Source organism: Ictalurus punctatus, chromosome 4, assembly GCF_001660625.3.
Source record: "Ictalurus punctatus breed USDA103 chromosome 4, Coco_2.0, whole genome shotgun sequence".
In the NCBI taxonomy this organism is placed as follows: Eukaryota; Metazoa; Chordata; class Actinopteri; order Siluriformes; family Ictaluridae; genus Ictalurus; species Ictalurus punctatus.
Genome location: NC_071284.1, coordinates 30983024 through 31008546, shown reverse-complemented (window position 1 = coordinate 31008546; position 25523 = coordinate 30983024). Strand labels below are relative to the sequence as shown.

The window sequence follows — 25523 nt, the reverse complement described above, 5'->3', positions numbered from 1 at the left end:
TTACCCGGAACAATTAATCCCAGGAACTTTAATGTTTAGATAAAGGATTGTGTTTTAAAAACAGAGCGTCTAGCTTCCGAAATCTGATAACACTGCAACAACAACAAGCATGGAGGAGATGCACGCTGTGCTGCTGTTGATCGTGATGTATTGCTTAACTAAAGAGGTAATTGAGAAACCGCTGGAAAATAGACGAGCAGTGGCAGTAAAGCGAATGCAGAATGCTCGTAATTCTACACTTAAAGAAAGCAAACGGATTTGATCAGCTATTACTGAGATGACGGAGACGAACGCGCGCACACACGAGCTTCTCTCTGCCCTGTTTTCCTGCGTGAACAACGCCAGGCTCGCGGGATATCTTTACGTATACTTTATCATCGCGGGTCGGCGTTTCCAGTTCCCGCTGTCTTTCATCCTCGGCATAAATACTTAAGGCCTGAACCTCATCGTCGGTCCATGGGTGTATTTTTTTTTTTTTTTAAACAAACTCCATTGTGTTGATTCGAAACACAATAAACAACTGTTACTGTATGCGCCGCAACAGACTTTTAAAGACGGTGGGAGAAAAAAAATTAAAAAATGCTCCGTGCGTTCAACCAATCAGCATGTTCAGCGCTCAAGTCCCACCCCCAAAGTTCCTGGCTTTTGAAAAAAGTACCACCGCCCGAGTAGGGGTAATATTTTACCCAGAACCTAATTTAGACCCTGGTCCATGCGGTGGAGAGTACATGCAGAGTACCTCAAAAAGTCCCAAGTTCCTGGGGAAAGTTCCTGCGGTGGAAAGGCGGCACATACATACACACATTTATACATACATACATATGCGCGCACACACACACACTGAAGACTAGTCCCTTTTCAAGCAAACTATATCTAATTTCTTTAAATAGTGTCTACAGCTCCACCTGGAACTAACTCCGCCTCACTCGCTGATGTAATGAAAGCAGTTTAATCTGAGGATCAGCAGTGAAACTCGCCTGCAGTGACAGGAGCGCCAATGGGCTGGGGCACGGGGGGAGCCGAGAACTGGCTGTAGGCGCGCGCAGGGGGTCGGCTGAAGGACGCGTAAGAACCCACGGGCTGGAAGGACGGCGCCGGAGCGGAGACTAGAGATGACTGCAGGAGAAGAAAAAAAAATGAGAAGATAATTAAACTACACATTTAGCGAGAATAGATATGAAATTGTTATCCTGATTAACTTTTTAACGATTGGATTTTCTCTGACTAGTCTCCATTACATAACCAGTACTCTCGATTCCGAACATTTCCCCTCTCAGAAAAGGATCGGATAAAAACCCAACACGAGAGAACTGTAACAGCAGGTACCTTTTAACGATTAAACCGTTAGAGAAGCGCGTATACGGCTTTTAACGACGGACATCGTCATAAAGCGACTTTACAGAAATCTCAGTTCCAGATATATACACTGCTGGTCAAAAGTTTGTGGACACTCGACTGAAACGTTTCTCATGATCTTAAAAACCTTTTGATCTGAAGGTGTATGATTAAATGTTTATAAAATAATCAAAATAACTTCTTCATAGTTGCGTCTGTGTTACTGCAGAGTTTTGATTACTTCATTATTACATAATTATTCTAAAACGTGGGTAAAAAATTTAAAAAAAAAGAATGAGCGTGTCTGAGCTTTTGACTGGTAGTGTGCATTTAGCCATAACGAGCAAACCAGAGGTGACGGTGGTGATGGGGGAAAAGAACCCTCACTGAGACGATATGAGGAAGAAAGAAACCTCGAGAGGAACCCATCCTCATCTGGGTGCAACGATCAACAAATAGATCAACAAATAGTGCAAATAAAATAATAATCCCCCATTTGTAACTCAAAACACACCACAAGGAAATCCCTTATAGTTTTCAAAAGACTTCCTTGAAGTTATCAACTGTTGACTGATGGAGACTCGAGTGCGTGGCACTGTGTAGTCCTAAACCATTGGAGAAAACTGTTCACGTCAAACGCCGTCCAAAGCCATCTTTATGTTGTTGTTGTTTTTTAAGTGGTGCCATCCTCAGTAATCTCACATATCTTTATCCTGTCCACATGGGGCTGACCTCAGCATCAGCGAGTTATTTCCAAGTGATGAGAACTCCAGATCCAATAGGGGCTCAGGATGGGTCAGGCAGGTTCAGAGAGCAGAAGGGGCGGAAAGAAGAATACGACTCCATGGTAACTCAGTGGAAGTGTGCATCAGTAATAGGGACGGTGCCTTGTAGCGTTCTATCATGTGAAAACATAGCGCGCATTACGTAGGCTTCGTGCATTAGCGAATAGAAAAAGGGAGTGTCTACAGAAACTCGACCTGGACCATCAAGGTTATAATGGTTTACGTCGAGAACACAAATTCTGGGAATATGCAAGGTTTGATCATTTCTCCTGTGAAGCAAAGACTAAATTCCCATCCTGTTGTTCAGAGAAGGATATTTAAAGCCAAAAAGCAACGATAAATAAATAAATATATAAATAAAAATACTGGAGGATGTCTGGCTGTACCGCAAGCAATTTTATAATATGTAACAGTGCACGTTTACTGAAATAAAATGCATACACGTGACACGGTTACCTGTACGATGGCCGGGTCTTGGGGCAGAGAGCAGTTGGGCTTCGGTGGCTCGCAAACGGTCAGATCTTTGATGTCACTTCCTCTAAAGATGATGTATTCGAAGACATCATCCCGCGGAGCCACTGGTCTGTCTGTAGGACGGTCTTCGGTGCCGAAAGACTTCACTGTTCGGAAAAAAACCCCAAAAAGATCAACACCGTGATCGGAACTGAGATCTGCAATGTAACGCACGACTGATGACAAACATCACTGCAATTCTGAGACTATTTGAAGAGTACATTTTTGAGCACTGTCACACATTATTCTCCAAGATCAAATATAGTCGGTTTCTATAAGGATCTATCTTCACTACATGGCCATTACACCCATATGTGATGGTTGAACATCCCGTTCAACATTTATTCCCTCGTCGCTGTTATAATAACCTCCGCTCCTGCCTTCTGGGAAGAGAGGCTTTCCACTGGATTTTGGAGCGGGGCTGTGGGGATGTGTGTTCCTTCAGACACAAGAGCACTACTGAGATCAAGCACTGGGTGAGGAGGCTCCAGTTCACCCCAAAGGTCTTCAGTGGGGTTGAGGTCAGGGCTCTGTGCAGGACACTCCAGGAAATTGTAATGCTGCAGCACAAAGACATCCTACAGTACAATTTCTACTGTAGACATCCAACAGTACAAAGGTGTCCATAAACATTTGGCCATATAGTGTAGTTGCCTCTTATGAATGACATTCACAAAGACATTTTAAACCTATTAAGGACATTGAGCACACGTTGCGTTTTAATAAGCCTCATTTGTGTGAATTTATTGACACAATGAAAGCGTCTGTAATGTTTAAATCTGTTCTTCGCTTTCAGAGCACACAGACGGCTAGAAGAGGGAGATTTAAGAGAGGTACACCAATGTTTACAAAATTAACTAATAACAAAAAAAAAACTACGAGAGTAAAATAATTATGTCCATTTCCCAAAATCAACAGCTCCTCTTGATAATTATAGTATTTTGTAAAAACGTAAAGTTATCTCGGATATTGTTTCTGTAGCAACAGCTAGTCATACGGTGGATGATTTTACATAATCTAAACCTGAAAGTTTCGTGTTCGGGACAGAGTTTGCACTTTCCGGGTTCTCAGTAAGGTATTTAGTCTTTTGAGAGAGAGAGAGAGAGAGAGAGAGAGAGAGAGAGAGAGAGAGAGAGAGAGAGACTGATGAGGGAACGACCAGCCTCTTATAGCAGCTGTAACGCAAGTGTTAGCAGGAAGTGGTGTTCCAAACATTAAATGGATTTAAAAAAAAATATTAAGTACACATCTTGCTTTAATAAACTGCTCTAGTGTGAGAGGAATAAAAACCTTTTGGGACGTGCCGTTAGGGTTAGAAAATAAATCAACTTCGCACCGCACCAACACAGGTTATTTTCTTGCAGTATGTTTGATTCCTTACTTGTGCTTTCTGTTCTGACAAAAACACCATTTTTGAAAAGTTTCCTTGGATATGCAAATGAAGGTGTCGATTCGATGAATATGCAAATTCATCTGTGTGACGTCAGCCAGAAGCGTCTCTCGGTGCCTTGTTTTTTTGCAGTAGACCCTTTCCCCTGAAAAGATTCGGTAACACTGGCACCAAACAGCGTCGTAGAACTGTGTCTGTGTGTGTCACAGCTCATTTTAAGTTTAGAGAGAGAACGAGAACCACTTCGGTGTGTGTACTTAACGCGTCTGAGCTGAAGTAAACAAAGAAACGTTGCTAATGCACAGGCTAAGAGCAGGCTGTTAACTATACCACACACACAAAAAAACTCTTTAAAAAAATAAAAATAAATAACATTAACGGAATAAATTATATACACCTATAAACAAATAAAACCGACCGAGTCATAAAGTGTAAGGTAAAACCTAGCTAACTAGCTCTCTTTCTACACGTTAGCAAGCCACATTGGGTACACAAAATAGAATATTTTTATATAAAAAAATCATAAAATAAGACATTTTACGAAAAACATGAAAAAACCTTAAACACTACCTGCGAACTGGAATTATACATTTAACTAGCTTATTTAGCCAGATGCTAGACTGGTTGGCTGTATCCCACAAACCTCCTATAGAATCTTTAGTGCACTACATAGGGTGCACGAGCCATTATTCCATACGCAATATAGTGCACCTATACACGGAGTGCGTAGCTATTCGGTATGCGGCCCTTAATCGCCCTTTAAATTCGTAACGGAGTTATTTATAATTTGATATATAAGTATAGAACTTTTATGATTTTGTGTTATTTTGTATAAACTTTAGATATATCTATATATAAATATTATATATAAACATTTGAACGATCTGGCTAGTTTATAAACCACTTAGCTAACGGCTAATCCTTTGATTTTGCGTATAGAGCTAACAACCGAAGCCAGCTAATAAAAAGCAGTCAGAGCCGGAGTGAAGCAGCTGCACAGGGTTCCACAGAAGCGCGATATAAATCACCTTTAGCGAGCGCGACGGTGGAGTTTTCGGTGTCGATGGTGTATAATATCCCCTCATAGCGGATCTGGGCCTTGGAGATCAGGCTGATTTTGCTGCCGATATAAGGCGTCCCGCCACTCATGGCGTCCTCTTTACCGCCTTTCAGCTCCTCTTTCACGTTAATTTCTGTCTCAGAACACCTCGTTTGGGTGCACAAACTCCCTGCGTGTGTCCTCTCCTCGAAAATACTCGCTATAACCTTCTTCCTGTTGTCAGCGCGGTTCCCTGAAAAAAAGTTACTGCTGACTACCACGACATGGCCGATTTCATTTTCCTCCGCATCGACTGCAAAGCATGCTGGGATACAAGAGGAGGCCGCTCTTTCTAAATCTCGCGATAGAACGCGAGATTTCTGAGGAAACCCGAGAAGTCGTCACTGTACAGTACATACACTGTGCAGTAGGCTAAATACAGTACTGTATACACGTTATGGCCAAAAGTATGTGGACACCTGACCATCCAAAACCATTATGTGTTTCTTCCCACAAAGTTGGAAGCACACAGTTTTACAGTATGTTTTACAGGAACACGGGCATCGCTAGACCCTTGTTATTGGGGAACGAGCCCCAGTAAAATTTTCCTGATAAATCATTGCCTGTTGAGGTAGATTACCGTAGATACGTCTGAAAATAGTCTTTCCTGTTCACTGAACATTATTGTTTACATAATTTGAATGATTTAAAACATGAAGGCTGATTGAAGGGAAGTGGTAGCTCAGCGGTTAAGAGGTTGGACTTCTGATCAGACAGTTGTGTGCTCAAATCCCAGCACTGCCAAGCTGCCACTGTTGGGAATCATAGCTTTATCACAACACACTTTTTCATTTGAGTTACATTTACATTTATAAAGCGCTTTTCCAGACACTCAAAGTGCTTTTACATAGTATGGGATGGGGAAATCTCCTCAACCACCACTAGTGTGTAGCATCCACCTGGATGATGTGACGGCAGCCATAGTGCACCAGAACGCCCACCACACACCAGCTATTAGTGGAGAGGAGATGAGAGAGTGATGTAGGTAATTATGTACACAATGTGTGATTTGTTCATTTAGGAGGCTAGTTCGTTAGTTTACTCACAAAAATGCCAATTAAACACACCTGCCTGTAATTTTCAAGTAATCCTGAAGGTTAGATTTTTCAGGTGTGTTTGATTTGGGATGGAGATAAACGCAGCAGGACAGTGGCTTTCAGGAGCGGAGTTTCCCATCCCTGTTTCAGAAGCTAATTTCACAATTTCAGTGGCCTCTTCCAGTATATCGTCTGGTATTTAGGTTTAATGCCTCCAGACCCCCTAGAATTTTTTAAGTACTTTTGTAAAAGTCTTGGGGGGCCTGTGCCTCAGTAGTGATCAAACTCTAGAAACACCCCTGACTGGAACTAAGAGGCCCAAACCTGTTCCAGCACGACAATGCCCCTGTGCACAAAGCGAGCTCCATAAAGACATGGTGTGTCAAGGTTGGAGTGGAAGAACTCGAGTGACCTCAACCCCACTGAACACCTTTGGCAGACCTCCTCACTTAACATAAGTGCCGGACATCACCAATCCTCTTGTGGCTGAATGAACACAAATCCCCACAGCTACGCTTGAAAATCTAGTGGAAAGCCTTCCCAGAACAGAAAACTGGAGGTTATTATAACAGCAAAGAAGGGGACTAAATCTGGAAAGAGATTTTCAACAAACAAACAAACAAACAAAAAAATCAACAGTAAGACTATATTTATATTGTTTAATAGTTATTAAACTATCATTTGCATTATTAAATGATATTAATTTACGTTACAGGTTTAGCTGCACCACACTTGCTTATCATTATTACGTTCAAATTACGACTATATGAAAGTTTCTTAGTGAAAAAAGTCAAATAAAGTTGTATTTTTGCGATATTTACTCAAACAAGTCCCATAAAAATGAAGTGCGTGTGTCTCCTGTCACTAAGACAGCAATCCACAAGACAGCAAAAGTAACAGAATGCAATTACATTACAAACAATACATTACAAAGCAAAGGTTATATTATACATTTTTTGGATCATTAATGTAAATAACTTTGCATTACATTTTCAGTTACATCATACTTGTTTATCATGCTTGCATTACAATCGCTACTATAAGGTATATCGGTTTTATAATTGTCTATGAGACTATCTTTAATGTTTATTCATTCATCCTCAGTAACTCTTTATGCTTTTTTTTAAGGTAGAAGAAAACCAGAAAACCCTGAGGAAACTTTATGTGCACATGTGAAATTCCACACAGACAGTAACAGGAGCTTGAGAAAAAAAAAACAAAAAAAAAACAACAAGTTATTAAAGAATAATTCAGATGAGAAGAGGAAGAGGAAATACAACATGTGAGCTATCATTTTTTTTCTTAATAATAAAGTTTTTTTTTTATTAATATTTTAATGTACTCGCAAAAACGCAAGAAAGTTTATTGAAATGCTTGAAAATGTATGTATTACAGAAATAAATATTTGATTATTTTGATGCTAGTGCCCATTACATTTTCAGCTGCCGCACATTTGCTTATCATTCTTATATTAAAATATCTACTATATGTAGGCATTATAATTCTCAGTTCTCTATCATGAGGCAATGTTAGTCTGCTCTCTTATTATACATGCACTTAGGGTTGAGATTGTCTTTCAGTTGTTTAATACCATTTGTACTGAGTATGCACTTTTGTGCATAAATTGTCTTTATGGTACCGTTCCAGCACTTTTGTCATTCTGGTTATGAATGCTGGCAGATTTAGTAGATTTGCACCTTTTGTAAGTCGCTTTAGATAATAGCATTTGCTACATGATAAATATAAATGTGCATGTAGTCCTGAACTGAAAACAGAAAAGCTACAAAGAGAAGAGAAGAGAGCTGTAATATATAATATGACTCTGCATTATCCCGTCAGAGAAACAATTTCCCTTAGGGGCTCTTAATTGCGTATTGATTTTGATGACAATTCATATGTAATGAAGTGCTAGAAGACTACTAAGTGACGTGCTCAATGCCACAAAAGGATGTGCTGTTCTTAACCTTCCTCTACATTGTTTTTGTGTCCTAGAACTAATTCAAGTGTGAATCAAAGCATGAAATGACTTCTTAAAGTGGTTTGAAGTCTTTTTTGGGATTTTTTATTTTTTTATTTATATATTTATTTTTTTAATGTTGCCAAAAGCACTACTGAGCTGTGAAGGTGCATCTGTCTCCTAATATAGACTTAATGGAAATGTTCAATAGGACAGAACAAACAAGACAAAGACATGAAATTATAGCAACAGACATGTAGTGTGTTAGATTTCACATACGTTATTTAATCACAAATAATAAAAAAAAATGGTCAAACAGTGTATGCTAAAATATTGGTAGTGGAAAATGTTTTATTTACTTATATATATATATATATATATATATATATATATATATATATATATATATATATATATATATATATATATATATATATATATATATATATATATATATATACAACTGTGCCCAACCTCTTTCATATCCTTTGAATGTATTTTGGATCATTGCAGTTATAAAACTGAGAAATTAGAGAATGAACCACTGCTTTAAAGTAAAAGACATGATAGACAGACAGAGATAGATAGATAGCCAGATAAACAAATATTAAAATATTAATAGACTAAAATGAGATCAGAACTTGGTAAAAAAAAAAAAAAGGTATGTGTGAGGTAGAAGACACTGCAGGGCCAAAGCACTCTTCTCAGATAGCTGTCCAAGTGTCCTGTCCTTGCAAAGTAAAATAGAATGCTAAAAAAAATGTAGATGAAGTACTGTTCAAGATTTGTCACAGTAGCCCAATGCTAACCATGTGAAATGCCTGCTGAAAGCTTACTGGTTGTGTTTTAAGTAACCCAGTCCTCATTAAGAATCCATTATTTTTCATAGAACAATTCACGGTTTACAAGATATGTGCTAAAATGTAAAACACTGCACTATAGCGCCACCATCAGGCTGATCTGGTCCATCTTTCTTGCTTGAGTAGCGGGAAGGAGTACTACCCACTGGCTATGGTTTACATCTGTTCGACAGTTTAGTTTGCACAATTTGTTTCAGGACAGATATATAATAACACTAGCAACAACAACAACAGTATTGTTATTATTATTATTATTATTATTATTATTATTATTATTAATAATAGTAATAATAAAAATAATCGGTGGCTTCGTGGTTTGCACGTTCGCCTCACACCTCCAGGGTTGGGGGTTCAATTCCTGCTGCGGCCCTGTGTGTGTGGAGTTTGCATGTTCTCCCTGTGCTTCGGGGGTTTCCTCCGGGTACTCCGGGTACGGTTTCCTCCCCCAGTCCAAAGACATGCATGGTAGGCTGATTGGCATGTCCAAAGTGTCCGTAGTGTATGAATGGGTGTGTGAGTGTGTATGTGATTGTGCCCTGCGATGGATTGGAACCCTGTCCAGGGTGTACCCCGCCTTGTGCCCGATGCTCCCTGGGATAGGCTCCAGGTTCCCCGTGACCCTGTAGGATAAGCGGTATAGAAGATGGATGGATGGACAGATAATAATAATAATAATAATAATAATAATAATAATAATAATAATAATAATAATAAAATCCTAGCAAAAACAATAGTTCCAGTCTGTTCGATGTTTGGACCCCTAATAATTCAGAATACATTAGAATATACTGAACTGAGTATAAATCAGAACAAAGTGCTCCGGGACGTTAAGAAGAGAATAAGCTTTATTACACATTTGTATGCAGGTCAAAAACAGAAATATTTTGTTCAGTGTCATTTTTGCTGAACAGAACGACTAATTTTAACACGAAAAGGAGCAGTTAAAGCAAATTGTATGATGTGAAACCTGGCTAAATGTGAAACTCTGTGAAAATGTGAAGCTAAAAGGACTAAAAACAATTAATACACATTCATAAAGCATTTATAACGCAAATATTGTGCTGCTTAGGTATCTGAAATGTTATATTTTATTTAACAGCATCAGAAGTACGAAGGTACAGAGTTGGCAAAATGAAACCCGATTTGACGTCACAGCGCATTCCCACAATGCATAGCAACACGCATGCGCACTGCGCCTCTGACGCCCCGCCCCCCGTTCAATTTAGACAAGGCTCCCCTCAAAGATGGCGGGCGCCTCCGACCCTCTGGAAGATATGCTGTTCTCCGAGGTGGACGAGAAGGCGGTGAGCGACCTGGTGGGCTCGCTGGAGTCGCAGCTCGTCGGCCGGAGCGGAAACAAGGCCGGCGGCGCCAAGCAGCACATAGGGAAAGCGTTAAGTTCTCGGGCTAATACTCCATCCGAGCAGCAACAACAACAACATCATCCTCATCATCAACAACAACATAAAGCCGGGACGGAGCGAGGCTCGGATCCCGCCGAGATCACCCCAGCGGGCAGAGCGGCTTCTCCGGAGAGCTGCGTGAAGGCGAGTACGAGCGTTTCGCGTCCACACTCCTCCTCATCCACATCCACATCCCCATCCTCCTCCTCCTCACCATCATCTTCGGCTAAGATTAGCGGCGTGTGCGCGCAGGATGGAGCAACTTCTCCCGCGGTTAGCATTAGCGCCGCCGGCCGCAGAGCAACAGCCTCGGGCACCGTGGAGACGCCGCGGCATTACGGTACGCGGAAGAAGCGCGGCGGCGCGCGGGGCAGCGCTGCGTCGCGGAGCGTGAACGGCGCTGCGACCTCCTCCGTCATCAGCAGCAACTCGCCATCCAGCGCTGGGGCCGCGGTTTCCATGGCGATGGCGCGCGCCAACTCCTCCACGTACACCGTGTCCAGCGCGAGCAGGTCCGTTGCGCTCGATAAAGGGACTCCCAAGATCGCGCTGCACCGACTCCCGAGTCACATCGTGGCGAGCATCGCTCAGGGCAGGAACGGCACGAGTGTGTCGGCGCTCATCCAGCAGGGGCGCGTGAACCACGGCAAGAACGCAGAGAGCGCACAGAGTGGGGAGGACCAGACCAAAGCAGATGTGCAGCAGGTTCAGCCTGGGAGTGTGAACTCGGTCCCGAGTGCTGTGTGCATTGCAGTGACGACTCAGCCTCAGTCCCAACCTCAGTCCCAACCTCAAACCCAGCCTCAGTCCCAACCTCAAACCCAAACTCAGTCCCAAACCCAAACTCAGTCCCAACCTCAAACCCAAACTCAGTCCCAACCTCAAACCCAAACTCAGTCCCAACCTCAAACCCAAACTCAGTCCCAAACCCAAACTCAGTCGCAACCTCAAACACAAACCCAAACTCGGTCACAACCTCAAACCCAAACTCAGTCCCAACCTCAAACTCAAACCCAAGCTCAAACCCAAATTCAGCCCGTAACCCAACCCATAACCCAATCTCAACCTCAAACCATATCCCAACCTCAGTCCCAGCCTCAATCCCAACCCCGATCCCAACCTCAACCTCCGCTTCAATCTCCATCCCAACTCCAGCCTCAAACGCAATCCCAGATGCAGCATCAATCCACACTTCAACCTCAAACACAATCCCAACCTCAAACCCAGTCCCAAGCTCAGCCTCAGCTCCAACCTCAGCCTCGACCTGCAGCTCCAGCGCAGAGGATCACGGCTCCGCAGCTGATCGTCAGACCGCCACAACAGCAGGCGACCATCCAGCTTCCTCCAGGATTTACCATCCCGGCAGGTGAGAATGACTCTGTGTGAGCTTTGTTTATTCTAGTGATACTCCAATACAACACCGAGAGCCTGAGGCTCTGATTCAGTACCAGTCCATCAATATATACAATACAATGTGTGTGTGTGTGTGTGTGGGGCGTGTTTGTGCATGTCCTTGCTGTGTCTATGTGGGTTTCCTCCGGGTTTCTTCCCATCCAGGAAGCTCCACATCCACCATCACCCTGACCAGGTTAAAGCGCATACTGAAGATAAATAAACGAACTAATACACGTGACCTCATGTGCAGAGTCAACTCACGTACAAAGTGTTGGCACGGTGTCAAATACTGACAGATATTCACATCTCTGATATTGTTAATGTATACCAAAAGGAAAAAAATACCATCAGTGCCGTACAGCCATCATTTATTTATTTGTTAGATGCCTTTATCTGTTTGAGGCAGAGTTTAATCTGAGTGATACGCGTGCAACAAGTTTTCAGCAACTGATGACAAATAAGTGTTAGAAAGTTGTAGGAGGATCATGTGTTCGTACACAGAACTGTATAAATACACAATATAAGAAATCTTAATACTTAATAAATGTTTATGTTGGGGGATTAAAAGGGGCGGAGCTTTCTCGAGCATATTCCTAATAATGAAAAATGGAGGGAAAAAGTAGAAACTAAAAAAAACCAAACCAGCATAATTCATTTGTATTTATGTTGGGGGGGGGATTAAAATGGGCGGAGCTTTCTCTATCATATTCTCTAGAGAGTTGGGGATTAAAATGGGCGGAGCTTTCTCTATCATATTCTCTAGAGAGTTGGGGATTAAAATGGGCGGAGCTTTCTCTATCATATTCTCTAGAGAGTTGGGGATTAAAATGGGCGGAGCTTTCTCTATCATATTCTCTAGAGAGTTGGGGATTAAAATGGGCGGAGCTTTCTCTCATATTCTCTAGAGAGTTGGGGATTAAAATGGGCGGAGCTTTCTCTATCATATTCTCTAGAGAGTTGGGGATTAAAATGGGCGGAGCTTTCTCTATCATATTCTCTAGAGAGTTGGGGATTAAAATGGGCGGAGCTTTCTCTAGCACCTTCTCTAGAGAGTTGGAGATTAAAACGGGCGGAGCTTTCTCTAGCACCTTCTCTAGAGAGTTGGGGTTTAAAAGGGGCGGAGCTTTCTCTATCATATTTCTAATAATGAAAAATGGAGGGGAAAAAAGTAGAAACTAGAAGAAACTAAAATAAAAATACAAACATAATTCATTTGTATTTATGTTGGGGGGATTAAAAGGGGCCGCAGCTTTCTCTAGCATCTTCTCTAGCATGTTCTAGCGTGTTGGGGATTAAAAGGGGCAGAGCTTTCTCTATCATATTCTCTAGAGAGTTGGGGATTAAAATGGGCGGAGCTTTCTCTATCATATTCTCTAGAATGTTGGGGATAAAAAGGGGCGGAGATTTCTCTAGCATATTCTCTAGCATCCTCTAGTGTGTTGGAGGATTAAAAGGGGCGGAGCTTTCTCTAGCACCTTCTCTAGCATACTCTAGCATGTTGGGGGATTAAAAGGGGCGGAGCTTTCTCTAGCATATTTTCTAGCATGCTCTAGCGTGTTGGGGATTAAAAGGGACAGAGCTTTCTCTAGCATGCTCTAGCTTGTTGGGGGATTAAAAGGGGCGGAGCTTTCTCTATCATATTCATAATAATGAGAAATGGAGGGAAAAAATTAGAAAGTAGTAGAAACTAAAAAAAAATACAAACATAATCCGTTGTATTTATGTTGTGGGATTAAAAGGGGCGGAGCATTCTCTGGCATCTTCTCTAGCAGGTTCTAGCGTGTTTGGGGAATTAAAAAGGGCAGAGCTTTCTCTATCATATTCCTAATAATGAGAAATGGAGGAAAAAACTAAAAAAAAAAATACAAATATAATTAATTTGTATTTACACAGTGGATAAAAATAATAAATAAATATTAAATAATATTAAGGAGCCATTGCACTTACTGATATATTTAATAAATAACCATTTTGTTACCATTTTTTAAGCCCCAGATAAGATAAAACTCCATTGATTAGGATTCATTCCTTTTGAATTTAACAAATGACAGATTTAAAATACTGCTAAATCTATATAAAAAAAGACTGTAAACTTTTTTGTTTCTTTTTAAATGTTACCATGATGTTACATAATCAAGCCATATCCCAAAAAGTTTGGGAACTCCTGTGTAATATATAACAGTGTAATTAAACCTGAAAAAAATGTAAAAGAAGATAAAACTGCAGACGTCACTTGTTAGTGTGAACACAAGGCTCAGAACAAAGAACCTTAATGTCTGATTGTGTTGATGTACTACGACTGGATGGTTGGTTTTCCTGAAACTGAGTAAATCAGTAAACCAGTTGGTCTAGGATTTAATTAGAACTAATCGATAATAATCGATGATGAAAATCTCATTGTGGATGAAAATCTCATTACTGATTAGTCGTTCTGCGAGGCACAGGTGTGTTTACTCATTACCTCACTACTGTTCCCGAAAACATCCATCGCAGAGTAAATACAAAAGTTGTGTCCCAAATGATGTACTATACACTTACACTATGCACTATGTACTCTACCGTCTAGTGCAGGGGTTCCCAAACTTTTCCAGGGCAAGGCCCCCCAAATGGCATTAACATTTGACCGAGGCCGACCCTTTTGCAAGATGTCTTTAAAACACATTAAAAATACAGACTTCTGAATATACCCCTGTATTTTATTAATAATTACATCTGGCATCTTTACATTACATTACATTAGGAATTGATTGTGTGTGTGTGCGTGGTTGTCTGAGAGTGAGAAAGAGAAAACATACATTTATTTATTTTTCACACCAAATTGTTGAGACCCCCCGGGCGCCCCCCTGGCGGCCCCCACTTTGAAAACCACTGGTCTAGTGTATGAATTTTAGAAAGGTAATATCGTCTCAAATGGAAAGTGTAAGCTGCTTCCTAGTCGATGGCACGTGACGTCATACACACGTAATTTCACACCGCTAGCATTAGCCTAATATCCAGAGTCAACGTCAATGACTTTCTTCAGTGTACTGTTTGTCACCTTATATATATATATATATGTGTGTGTGTGTGTGTGTGTATATTAGTTTATATTATATGTAAGTATTTATGCATTATTTTTATGGATGCATAAAAAGCACTGAATTAAACTATAGTCCTAAATGAATAATATATATAGTGGTGTGTGTGTGTGTGTGTGTGTGTGTGTGTGTGTGTTGGGTTCTTTTCAGTCGTATATAATTGCACAAACAGTCGTGTAAAGTTTTAGTCTGAAGTTTATATTTGTAACACTGGATTACATTTTAAATAAACCAAAAGATGGTACTGAAAGTATACGCACCCCCAATCCGATTAATCGACAAATAATCGCACAACTAATCGATTATGAAAATAATCGTTAGTTACAGCCCTAGACTTAACAGTCTTTTCTCCATATATAAACTGCTTTTGTTTGTTTTTTGCTGTTTGTGGTATGCTAATGTTATTTTAGGCAAACTGTTTGGTAACATGGGATGTGCTGCGCTCTTCTTCCACCACATGTATTAAGTTCACATCAGCGAGTACACAGATTTATACAGAGTTGTATACAACATTTATACAACATGTATTTAATAAGTATGACTAAATAATGACGCCACCAGTGGTGTAGTGGTGGTAGTATGCAGTTTGGGACATGACCCAAGGATTTGTGCGTCGGGAAGATATAATTATCTGCTTTTATTTCCTCGATATTACAGAAGCGTTATATTACGAGGATAAGAACAGGACATGGTTGAGCACATCTTCGTGACGGATTATCAGGTGAAAGAGATTGCTCCTGTGTAATTTCACTGCTGCGTAGGAGAACGCTCCTAGTGACGAAGGTTTATGACCCATTCTGTTTGAAGTGTGTTCCTAAGAGGCTCGGCGAGTAGCCGTGGACAAAAAATGTTTTCTCAACGCAAGAGGCAGCATCTGCCAGTAAAATAGTGGTTTTCCCAGTGAGTATTTGCATATCTTGTGGCGAGTGATATCAGACCTTGGCTGAGCGTGTGGTTCTGGTGGATTGGCCAGAGTGGATCAAAATTTATTATGTGGATTTTATGACTAATATATTTATTTGTGTGTGTGTGTGTGTGTGTGTGTGTGTGTGTGTGTGTGTGTGTGTGTGTTTTGTAGGCATGGTGTTGGTGCGGACGGAGCTGGGTCAGTTGATGATGGTTCCACAGCAAGCACTGGCTCAAGCGCAGGCCCAAAGTGCCCTCTCACCCCGACCCGCTGCCCCCACCACTACAGCCACCTTCAGAGTCACCACCCCACAGGTACCCCCCCCACACACACACACAAAAACTCCATACCTACACTTAGGCCATGCCTCCTTCACCATAACTGACAGATGCAGAGGCCACGCCTCCTTCACTAGTACTTGTAGATGCAAAGGCCACGCCTCCTTCACCGTGACTGACAGACACAAAATCCACGCCTCCTTTAATGTGACTGACAGACACAGAGGCCACGCCTCCTTCACCGTGACTGACAGACACAGAGGCCACGCCTCCTTCACCGTGACTGACAGACACAGAGGCCACGCCTCCTTCATCGTGACTGGCAAACACAGAGGCCACGCCTCCTTCACTGTGACTGACAGACACAGAGGCCATGCCTACTTTACCGTGACTGAAAGACAAGAGGCCACGCCTGCGTTACTTTGACTGACAGACAAGAGGCCATGCCTGCTTTACTGTGATTGACAGACACAGAGGCCACGTCTCCTTCACTGTGACTGACAGATGCAGAGGCCACGCCTCCTTCACTGTGACTGATAGACACAGAGGCCACGCCTGCTTTACTGTGACTGACAGACAAGAAGCCACACCTCCTTCACTGTGACTGATAGACACAGAGGCCACACCTCCTTCACTGTGACTGATAGACACAGAGGTCACGCCTCCTTCACTGTGACTGATAGACACAGAGGCCACGCCTGCTTTACTGTGACTGACAGACAAGAAGCCACACCTCCTTCACTGTGACTGATAGACACAGAGGCCACACCTCCTTCACTGTGACTGATAGACACAGAGGTCACGCCTCCTTCACTGTGACTGATAGACACAGAGGCCACACCTCCTTCACTGTGACTGATAGACACAGAGGCCACACCTCCTTCACTGTGACTGATAGACACAGAGGTCACGCCTCCTTCACTGTGACTGATAGACACAGAGGCCACGCCTCCTTCACTGTGACTGATAGACACAGTGTCTTTAATCCCTTAGGTTTAGTGTATTTAATACAGAGCTCCGACTTCATTTCTCTACTCAGCGTAATTGCTGTCCCCATCCCGTCTGATTTTAATGAGGTGATTAATATTTCATAGAAGTTTTGCTTATCACCTTCTACCTGTTAGAATATAATTAATCACAGCATTAGCGCTTACACTTACTAAGTGTAGTCCCTATTCATCTCGTTTGATTAATGGTGAACGTGTTCTCACCTGCAGGAAGAAAAAAAATCTGGTCTGGTCTTATTCTAATACACACTGATATCATACGAAGTGATATATTAATATAATGAGACACTTATTTTATGTCTGTCCTACGGGACCTTTAAAAGCCATCATGTCAGTTATCCTGTAAACCTGATGTCTTTAATATTTCTCATAAAAACAGCAGCATACTGAATATGTTCATTATGAAATACTGAATTTGTTCATTATGAAATACTGAATTTGTTCATTATGAAATACTGAATTTGTTCATTATGAAATACTGAATACGCTCATTATGAAATACTGAATAAGTTCATTATGAAATACTAAATACGCTCGTTATGAGATACTGAATACGCTCGTTATGAGATACTGAATACGCTCGTTATGAGATACTGAATACGCTCGTTATGAGATACTGAATGCGCTCGTTATGAGATACTGAATACGCTCGTTATGAGATACTGAATACGCTCATTATGAGATACTGAATACGCTCATTATGAGATACTGAATACCTTCATTATGAGATACTGAATACGCTCATTATGAGATACTGAATACGCTCATTATGAGATACTGAATACGCTCATTATGAGATACTGAATACCTTCATTATGAGATACTGAATACGCTCATTATGAAATATTGAATAAGTTCATTATGAAATACTGAATATGTTCAGTATGAAATACTGAATACGCTCATTATGAAATACTGAATACGTTCATTATGAGATACTGAATACGCTCATTATGAAATACTGAATACGTTCATTATGAAATACACGCATTTATACTCTGCATTCTTCTGCTTGTGTATTGTACATGGAAAGATCTTATTTTAAAAATCACCCGCTTTTATGAAATGTCCATCTTCCCTGAACTGTCTCTTGACATTTCTTTCCTCAGTGAATGTATGATCTTTTGCCACATGGTGGCAGCGTTGCATGTCCATTTTTATTGATCAGCATTACAGTAATATTATAATAATATATTATAATAATACATATTATATGTTAAAAAAACCCCAAAAAATCATAGTGGGAAATTTAGTTTTATCTAGAGCTTCAATCAGACATCTTTATCCAGACCACTTTAACTGATTTTCAGTTTGATTAATTGCATTGCTTGAAATACACTCTTAAATGAAAAGCTTTTTACTGAAAATAGTGACGTCCTGAGACATTTTTTCCTTTGATTATGGAAAAGATGACTAGTCTGCTACTACTAATACTCTGAATGACTGTACATGTTGATAGTAAGAGTTAATAATCATGCCACCCGTATTGTATAATAACATAATATATTTTAAACCTGGTACGAGGAGCTACAAGTGGCGCGCTATTTCATTTTAGATTCATTTTCCTGTAGCTGAAACTTGCCCTGATTCTCACGTGTCTTTCTGAATGTGTTCAATCATTCATCATCCAACTGCCTGATTGTTTTAAAAAGCCAACAGCTCCTTCAGTCTTGACTGAGATATGTGGTGTGATGTGATGTGATGTGTGTGTGTGTGTGTGTGTGTGTGTGTGTGTGTTTAATTGCCCAAAGCTCTTCCTTGTCTATGGGTTCCTCAGGGTGTGCTGTCTTTCCTACACTCTTAGAGAGCGAGAGAGAGAGAGACAGACAGACAGAGAGAGAGAGAGAGAGACAGAGAGAGAGAGAGTGATACAGACAGTGAGAAAGAGAGACAGAGAGAGAGAGAGACAGACAGAGAGAGACAGACAGAGAGAGAGAGACAGAGAGAGAGAGAGAGACAAAGTGGAACAGAGAGAGAGCGAGAGACAGAGAGAGAGAGACAAAGTGAGACCAAGAGAGAGACAGACAGAGAGAGAGAGTGATACAGACAGCGATAGAGAGAGAGACAAAGTGAGAGAGAGAGAGCGACAGACAGAGAGAGAGAGTGATACAGACAGCAATAAAGAGAGAGAGAGAGACAAAGTGAGAGAGAGAGAGACAGACAGAGAGAGAGTGATACAGATGACGATAAAGAGAGACAGAGAGAGAGAGAGAGACCGAGAAAGAGAGAGACAGAGAGAGATCTTCTTCCCATCCATGATTTTGTGTGTATGCATCTCTCAGAGCTGGAACTTATTTGTTGATCTCTCAGTATACACTACCAGACAAAAGTTTAGACAAACTCATTCTGTATTATTATTATTTTTCCCCATATTTTATAATAATAATAAAGTCATCAAAACTCTGGAGTAACACAAATGGAACTATGGGAATTATGTCGTGATAAAAAATCCCAAATAAATCAAAATAATTTCACATTTTTGCATCTTCAGAGTAGACACACTTTTCACCTAGAAATTTCCAGAAATGTATTCTTGGCGTTTTCTCGAGCGATGTCTTGAGGAATTTCCCCGAGATGATTTTTAAACAGTGTTAAAGGAGTTCACACCGACGCCGGACTCTTATCGCCTGCTTTTCGGAATATCCCGCTCCTGGTCGTCCGTTCAAATGAAGATTTATTCGTAAATAAAATGTTAGTTTTAGTCTAATGAAAGAAATGAATACGTCGGCACGATTACATTTTTGTCTACGACACCGATTTGAAACATTTAATCACACGCCTTCAGTTCAGAAAGGTTTTATGAGAAGATCATGAGAAACATTTCAATCGAATGTCCACAAACTTTTGACCGGGTAGTGTATATATTGACTGTTTCCCTGTTTCCATGTTAATGAGAAACGTAAGAAGTCGGAGGTTGGAGGTGTTAGAGCAGGATTCCTGAATTCAGGACTGATTATTTGAAGCCTTTTTTTTCCCTTTACTCCTTTTCTTCCCTGTGTGCTTCTTCTTCCTCGCCCTCTTCCTCCTCTCCTGGCTGCAGTCTCCTGTCTCGGTCCAGGCCTCTCGGGCCACTCCTGCTGTCCAGAATAAAGTGGTTCAGTCCCAAACCCTGAATCCTGCTCCTCAGACCTGCACATCTTCTACTACTACTACCACTACCACTGCTACTACTACCACTGCTACCACTACTACCGCTACTGCTACTCCTGCCCTTACTGTGAGCACTTCCTCCCTGCACTCGTCTCTCTCAGGCTCACGCTTTATCCCTCTTTCTTGATCTCTTCCCTATTTTCTATACACTACCGTATGTCTAGACCGCTCTGTCTTTCTTCATATCTGTCTGTCACGTTATACCAGAGGTTCCCGAGCTTTCGTAGCCCGTGACCGACCACGAAATCTCACCGATGACAGTTAATATAGCAAGGTAAACTGCTAATCAGACCCACAATGCATCTGATTAGAGGAGGAGCTTCCCGATGAGGTTAAAATAAAATAAAAGGTCAAAACAATTAAAATAATCCTTATTTTTATCCTCACAAAGGAAATCCACAAGCGCGGAGGTTTTCCGTTCTTCGCACGTTCCTTTATTTTTCTGTATCCGCTATAATCCGTCACTTATCCTTCCTTATCCTGGTCAGGGTCAGAGTGGATCCCGAGCTTATCCCGAGAACACTAGGTGTGAGGCGGGAACACACCCTGGCGGGGACACCAGACCACCTCAGGGCAACATACACACAAACATTCACACCTAGGGGCAACCTAGCGTCACCAATCCACCTGGGATGGTTTTGGGAGGTTGGAGGAAACCACAGGACGAAGAGGAAACCCAGACGGGCATGTGAGCGCGTTGGTAGAGGCATATCTCCCTGCCAGTTCTCGTCTGGTTTCCCAACTGAAGCTAAGCAGGGTTGAGCCTGGTCAGTACCTGGATGGGAGACCTCCTTTGGAAAACTAAGGTTGCTGGAAGTGGTATTAGTGAGGCCAGCAGGGGGCGCTCACCGTGGGGCTTAATACTCCAGTATAGTGTATATATACACTGTCTTTCGGATGAGACGTTAAAGCGAGGTCCTGATCCTCTGTGGTCATTAAAAATCCCAGGACACTTATTGTAAAAGAGTAGGGCTATAACCCCTGGGTCCTGGGATCACGGCCCCCTAATAATCTCCACTCATGAATTCATGGGGCTACATCACTCTCTCCTCTCCTCTAATAGCCGGTATGTGGTGGGAGTTCAGGCGCACTATGGCTGCCGTCACACCATCCAGGTGGATCCTACACACTAGTGGTGGTTGAGGAGACCCCCTCCCCCATACTATGTAGAGTGTTTAGAAAAGCGCTGTATAAATGTAACCGTATGTCAAACTGCACACAGACGTTAACCCGAGCTCAGGATGGAACCAGACACCGTGGAGCTGTGAGGTGGCAACACTGCCTGCGAATGTTGATTCTGTGCTGAGTGCTGAGGCGCACAGGGGCTCAGGGGTTAGCATGTTTGCCTCGCACCACCAGGGACGGGGGTTTGATTCCTGCCTCCGCCCTGTGTGCGTGGAGTTTGCATGCTCTGCCTGTGCTTTCCTCCGGGTACTCCGGTTTCCTCCGCCAGTCCAAAGATTCAGGCACACAGATTGCCCGCGGTGCGTGAATGTCTGAGATTGTGCCCTGCGATAGACCCCGAGTCCCCCGGGATAGGCTCCAGGCTCCAGGCTCCAGTACAACCCTGTGTAAGATAAGCGGTACAGAAAATGGAGGGAAAGCTAGCTCTAAATACATTTCTCTCTATCTGAATTCCATGTTCGTCTAGTGTTTATTGGCTGTTCGTATTTGTGCTCTCTGGTCCTCCAGAGTTAGCTTTTCATTTCGTTCTAATCTATTGGAAAACGTGCGATCAGTAGACAGGTGAACCTCATCATGTTCATAATATAATAAATTATAGCTAGTAATTCTTTATCCTCCAGTTCCACTCTCTCTCTCTCTCTCTCTCTATCTCTCTCTCACTCTCTCTCTCTCTCTCTCTCTCTCACTCTCTCTGTCTCTCTCTCTCGGGACACATGATGTGACAGTGCGTGGCCTTGCTGGAGGCGCAGTGTGTGTCAGCTCCTGTTTATCTCTCTGTCTGTTTTCTCTCTCGTTCTCCTCCAGAGGGCGCCTTTGGCAGTGACAACGCCCCAGCAGCACCCTGCAGCTCTGGCCCCCCAGGGGCCCACCCTGGCTCCACCCACCGCAGCTGGCCCTGCCCCCGGAGCAACCGTCATCTCCCAGGTTCAAATCTTGGCAGTGTATTTCTTCACAATGTCTCATTCTCTCTTTCTCACATCTCTCTCTCTCTTTTCCACATCTCTCTCTCTCTCTATCTCTCTCTATCTCTCTCTCTCTCTTTTTCTCACATCTCTCTCTATCTGTCTCTAGCTCTCTCTCTCTTTCTCAAATCTCTCTCTCTCATTCTCACATCTCTCTCTCTCTTTCTCTTTCTCACATCTCTCTCTCTTATCTCTCTCTTTTCCACATCTCTCTCTCTCATTCTCACATCTCTCTCTCTCTTTCTCTCTTTCTCACATCTCTCTCTCTTATCTCTCTCTTTTCCACATCTCTCTCTCATTCTCACATCTCTCTCTCTCTTTCTCTCTTTCTCACATCTCTCTCTCTTATCTCTCTCTTTTCCTCATCTCTCTCTCTCTCATTCTCACATCTCTCTCTCTCTTTCTCTCTTTCTCACATCTCTCTCTCTTATCTCTCTCTCTTTTCCACATCTCTCTCTCTCATTCTCATGTCTCTCTCTTTCTCACATCTCTCTCTCTCTTTCTTTCTCACATCCCCCTCTCTCTTTTCCACGTCTCTCTCTCTCATTCTCGCGTCTCTCTCTCTTTCTCACATCTCTCTCTCTCTCTCTCTTTCTCACATCTCTCTCTCTCTATCTCTCTCTCTCTTTCTCACATCTCTCTCTTATCTCTCTTTCTCAAATCTCTCTCTCTCTCTTTGTTACATCTCTCTCTCATTCTCAGATCTCTATCTCTCTCTTTCTCTCTTTCTCACATCTCTCTCTGTTTCTCTCTTATCTCTCTCTCTCTTTCTCAAATCTCTCTCTCTCTTTCTCTCTTTCTTACATCTCTCTCTCATTCTCACATCTTTCTCTCTTTCTCACATCTCTCTCTCTCTTTCTCAGATCTCTCTCTCTTTCTCTCTTTCTTACATTGCTCTCTCTCTCATTCTCACATCTCTCTCTCTCTCTCTTTCTCTCTTTCTCACATTGCTCTCTCTCTCATTCTCACATCTCTCTCTCTCTCTCTTTCTCTCTTTCTCACATCTCTCTCTCTCTTTCTCAGATCTCTCTCTCTCTCTCTTTCTTACATTGCTCTCTCTCTCATTCTCACATCTCTCTCTCTCTTTCTCACATCTCTCTCTCTCTCTCTCTCTCTCTCTCTCTCTCTCTCTCTCTCTCTCTTTGACTTGGCCCTTGGTATCACTCTTTCGTCATTAACCCACAGGCACACACACACACACACACACACACACACACACACACACACACACACTCAGAAACACACAGTGTGTCATGGCATTAAAGTACATTCCTTCTTCTTTAGGAAATGCAAGAGAATGTGAAAAAGTGTAAGAACTTCCTGGCAACGTTGATCAAACTCGCATCCCATAATTCCCCCTCCCCGGAGACGTCACGGAACGTGAAAGCACTGGTGCAGGACCTTCTGGTGAGTCCCAACAGCTCACTGACCTTACCTGGGGTTAACCATATAAACTCAGTCCCATCAGCTAGACGATGAAGTGATGACCTCCAAGCTTACGCAATACTCACGTCCTCTTTGTAACCATGACAACTATCTATAAACGTCTCTTTCCAGGTTATGTGGCGGTGTGAAAGGTCGAAGCTGCAGGGCCTCTCGCTATATCGGACAACGAAATCTGTGTTTTACGGAATAAAATGCCTCGGAAATTTGATTTAGATAAGCGATGGATGTCAGATCGGCACATTTTTAGATCGACGCGGTCAAATGAATGGAACCTCTGACTCAAATGATGGAAATATCAAGTGTTTATTAATCTGCAAAATGTTAATAATTAAAAATTGTATATATATAAGAGGAATCATACAGATTGCATGTTGTTGTTTATTTAGTACCGCCCTTCAGTAGCTACATAAGATATTTACACGTGTCCCAGAAGACAAAATAATAAAAATTTTACACCGATCGTCCTGTTCAAAAGTTTACACCCCGCCGTCTCTTGATGCATCGTGTCGCCTTCTTGAGCATCAGCGAAGGTTTGCTCCTTTTGTAATAGTCGTGTACGAGTCCCTCAGTCGTCCTCGGTGTGAAAAGATGGATCTCGACAGCATATAGTCGCTGTTGGAGAGGAGTCAAATCCGCAGTACATGCTGGAAAAGCAACGGACCTGGAGGATTTTTTGGGACGTACACTGGGCAGTTTAACTGCTCAGGACAAACCAGGGACTCATGAAGAACTATCACGACACATATAAACAGGCCGTCGTGGATCATCCGGGTAACGCCGCACAGGATTAACGATCGAGCGTGTGTAGACTTTTGAACGGGTTCACGTGTGTAAATTCGGTTATTATTGTGTCTTGTGGACTTTATGTAAACTTGTGTTATGTGAACTAGCTTCTTCAGGGCAGGACTAAATAAACAGCAACATGCAGTCATCATGAAAATTGAACATTTTGCAGATTCTACAAGGCGTATGTAAAGGAATGACCTCGCCTGTATGTATTCCTTTTACTTGACACTTCGTGTGTAATTATGTGTCGTGTCGTTTATGGCTGTTTGATATTTAGCGCGTAAAACCAAGACCAGACGTAACACCCTTGTGGCTTTATTTTATTGTCTCAGGATGCCAAAATCGAACCAGAAGAATTCACCAGCCGGCTGCAGACGGAGCTGAAGTCATCACCACAGCCTTACCTGGTGCCTTTTCTCAAGGTGACGCACACGCACAGCATTTTAACATACATTAATCGCAGGCATGCTAATAAATGTGACGCACGCGTATTTGCTTTAGACTCCCGTTAGTCGTACCGTCCATGCTAACACTGACACAGCACACAGTGTGTTTTCGAGTCCTGCATGGGTGTGCCGTGACAGCTCCTTTCCTCCGGTGGCTGCGGCCAGTATCCTGCAGGCGTGTCTAGCCAACCATGACGTGCGTCACATGCTGCCACCGACACTGATGATCCATGCTGTCACGCCATGTTAGCATGCTTAGATCTCGAAACAGACACACACACACATAGTAACACACACAAATATACAGTATATGTACGTCCGATTAAAGGAGCGCGTCGAGTGATATACACAGGCTGTATGAATACAAGCAAACTACAGCGTCAAGAATGTTTGCGTCTCAGCTAGAAATCGTTTAAAGCGATGCTGTTATTTTTACACACCAAGCTATGATCGCAAGTTTATATGATTTCGCTTTATGTTTATGATGTCTAATAGTAGTCATGAA

General features: G+C 42.2%; 2 protein-coding genes across 5 annotated transcripts in view; one reads left to right on the top strand and one right to left on the bottom strand.

Annotated features, from left to right (window-relative positions):
• Window positions 1-5395, bottom strand: part of lsm14ab (LSM14A mRNA processing body assembly factor b) — a 13663-nt gene extending 8268 nt beyond the window's left edge. For 3 of the 4 annotated variants that reach the window (XM_053678155.1, XM_053678156.1, XM_053678157.1), the window contains exons 1-3: window positions 5052-5395; window positions 2577-2740; window positions 974-1116 (exon numbers count right to left, since the gene is read on the bottom strand). In XM_053678155.1, coding sequence (XP_053534130.1) covers window positions 974-1116; window positions 2577-2740; window positions 5052-5172 — 428 coding nt within the window. In that variant the 5' untranslated portion in view covers window positions 5173-5395. The remainder of the gene's footprint in view (window positions 1-973; window positions 1117-2576; window positions 2741-5051) is intronic. The other variant, XM_017465746.3, reaches the window with a different exon arrangement.
• Window positions 5396-10200: 4805 nt separating this feature from the next.
• LOC108264743 (transcription initiation factor TFIID subunit 4) overlaps window positions 10201-25523 on the top strand; it is a 95171-nt gene continuing 79848 nt past the window's right edge. Inside the window, exons 1-5 of the mRNA XM_053678154.1 lie at window positions 10201-11745; window positions 15930-16072; window positions 22183-22302; window positions 23625-23747; window positions 24905-24994. Coding sequence (XP_053534129.1) covers window positions 10221-11745; window positions 15930-16072; window positions 22183-22302; window positions 23625-23747; window positions 24905-24994 — 2001 coding nt within the window. The 5' untranslated portion in view covers window positions 10201-10220. The remainder of the gene's footprint in view (window positions 11746-15929; window positions 16073-22182; window positions 22303-23624; window positions 23748-24904; window positions 24995-25523) is intronic.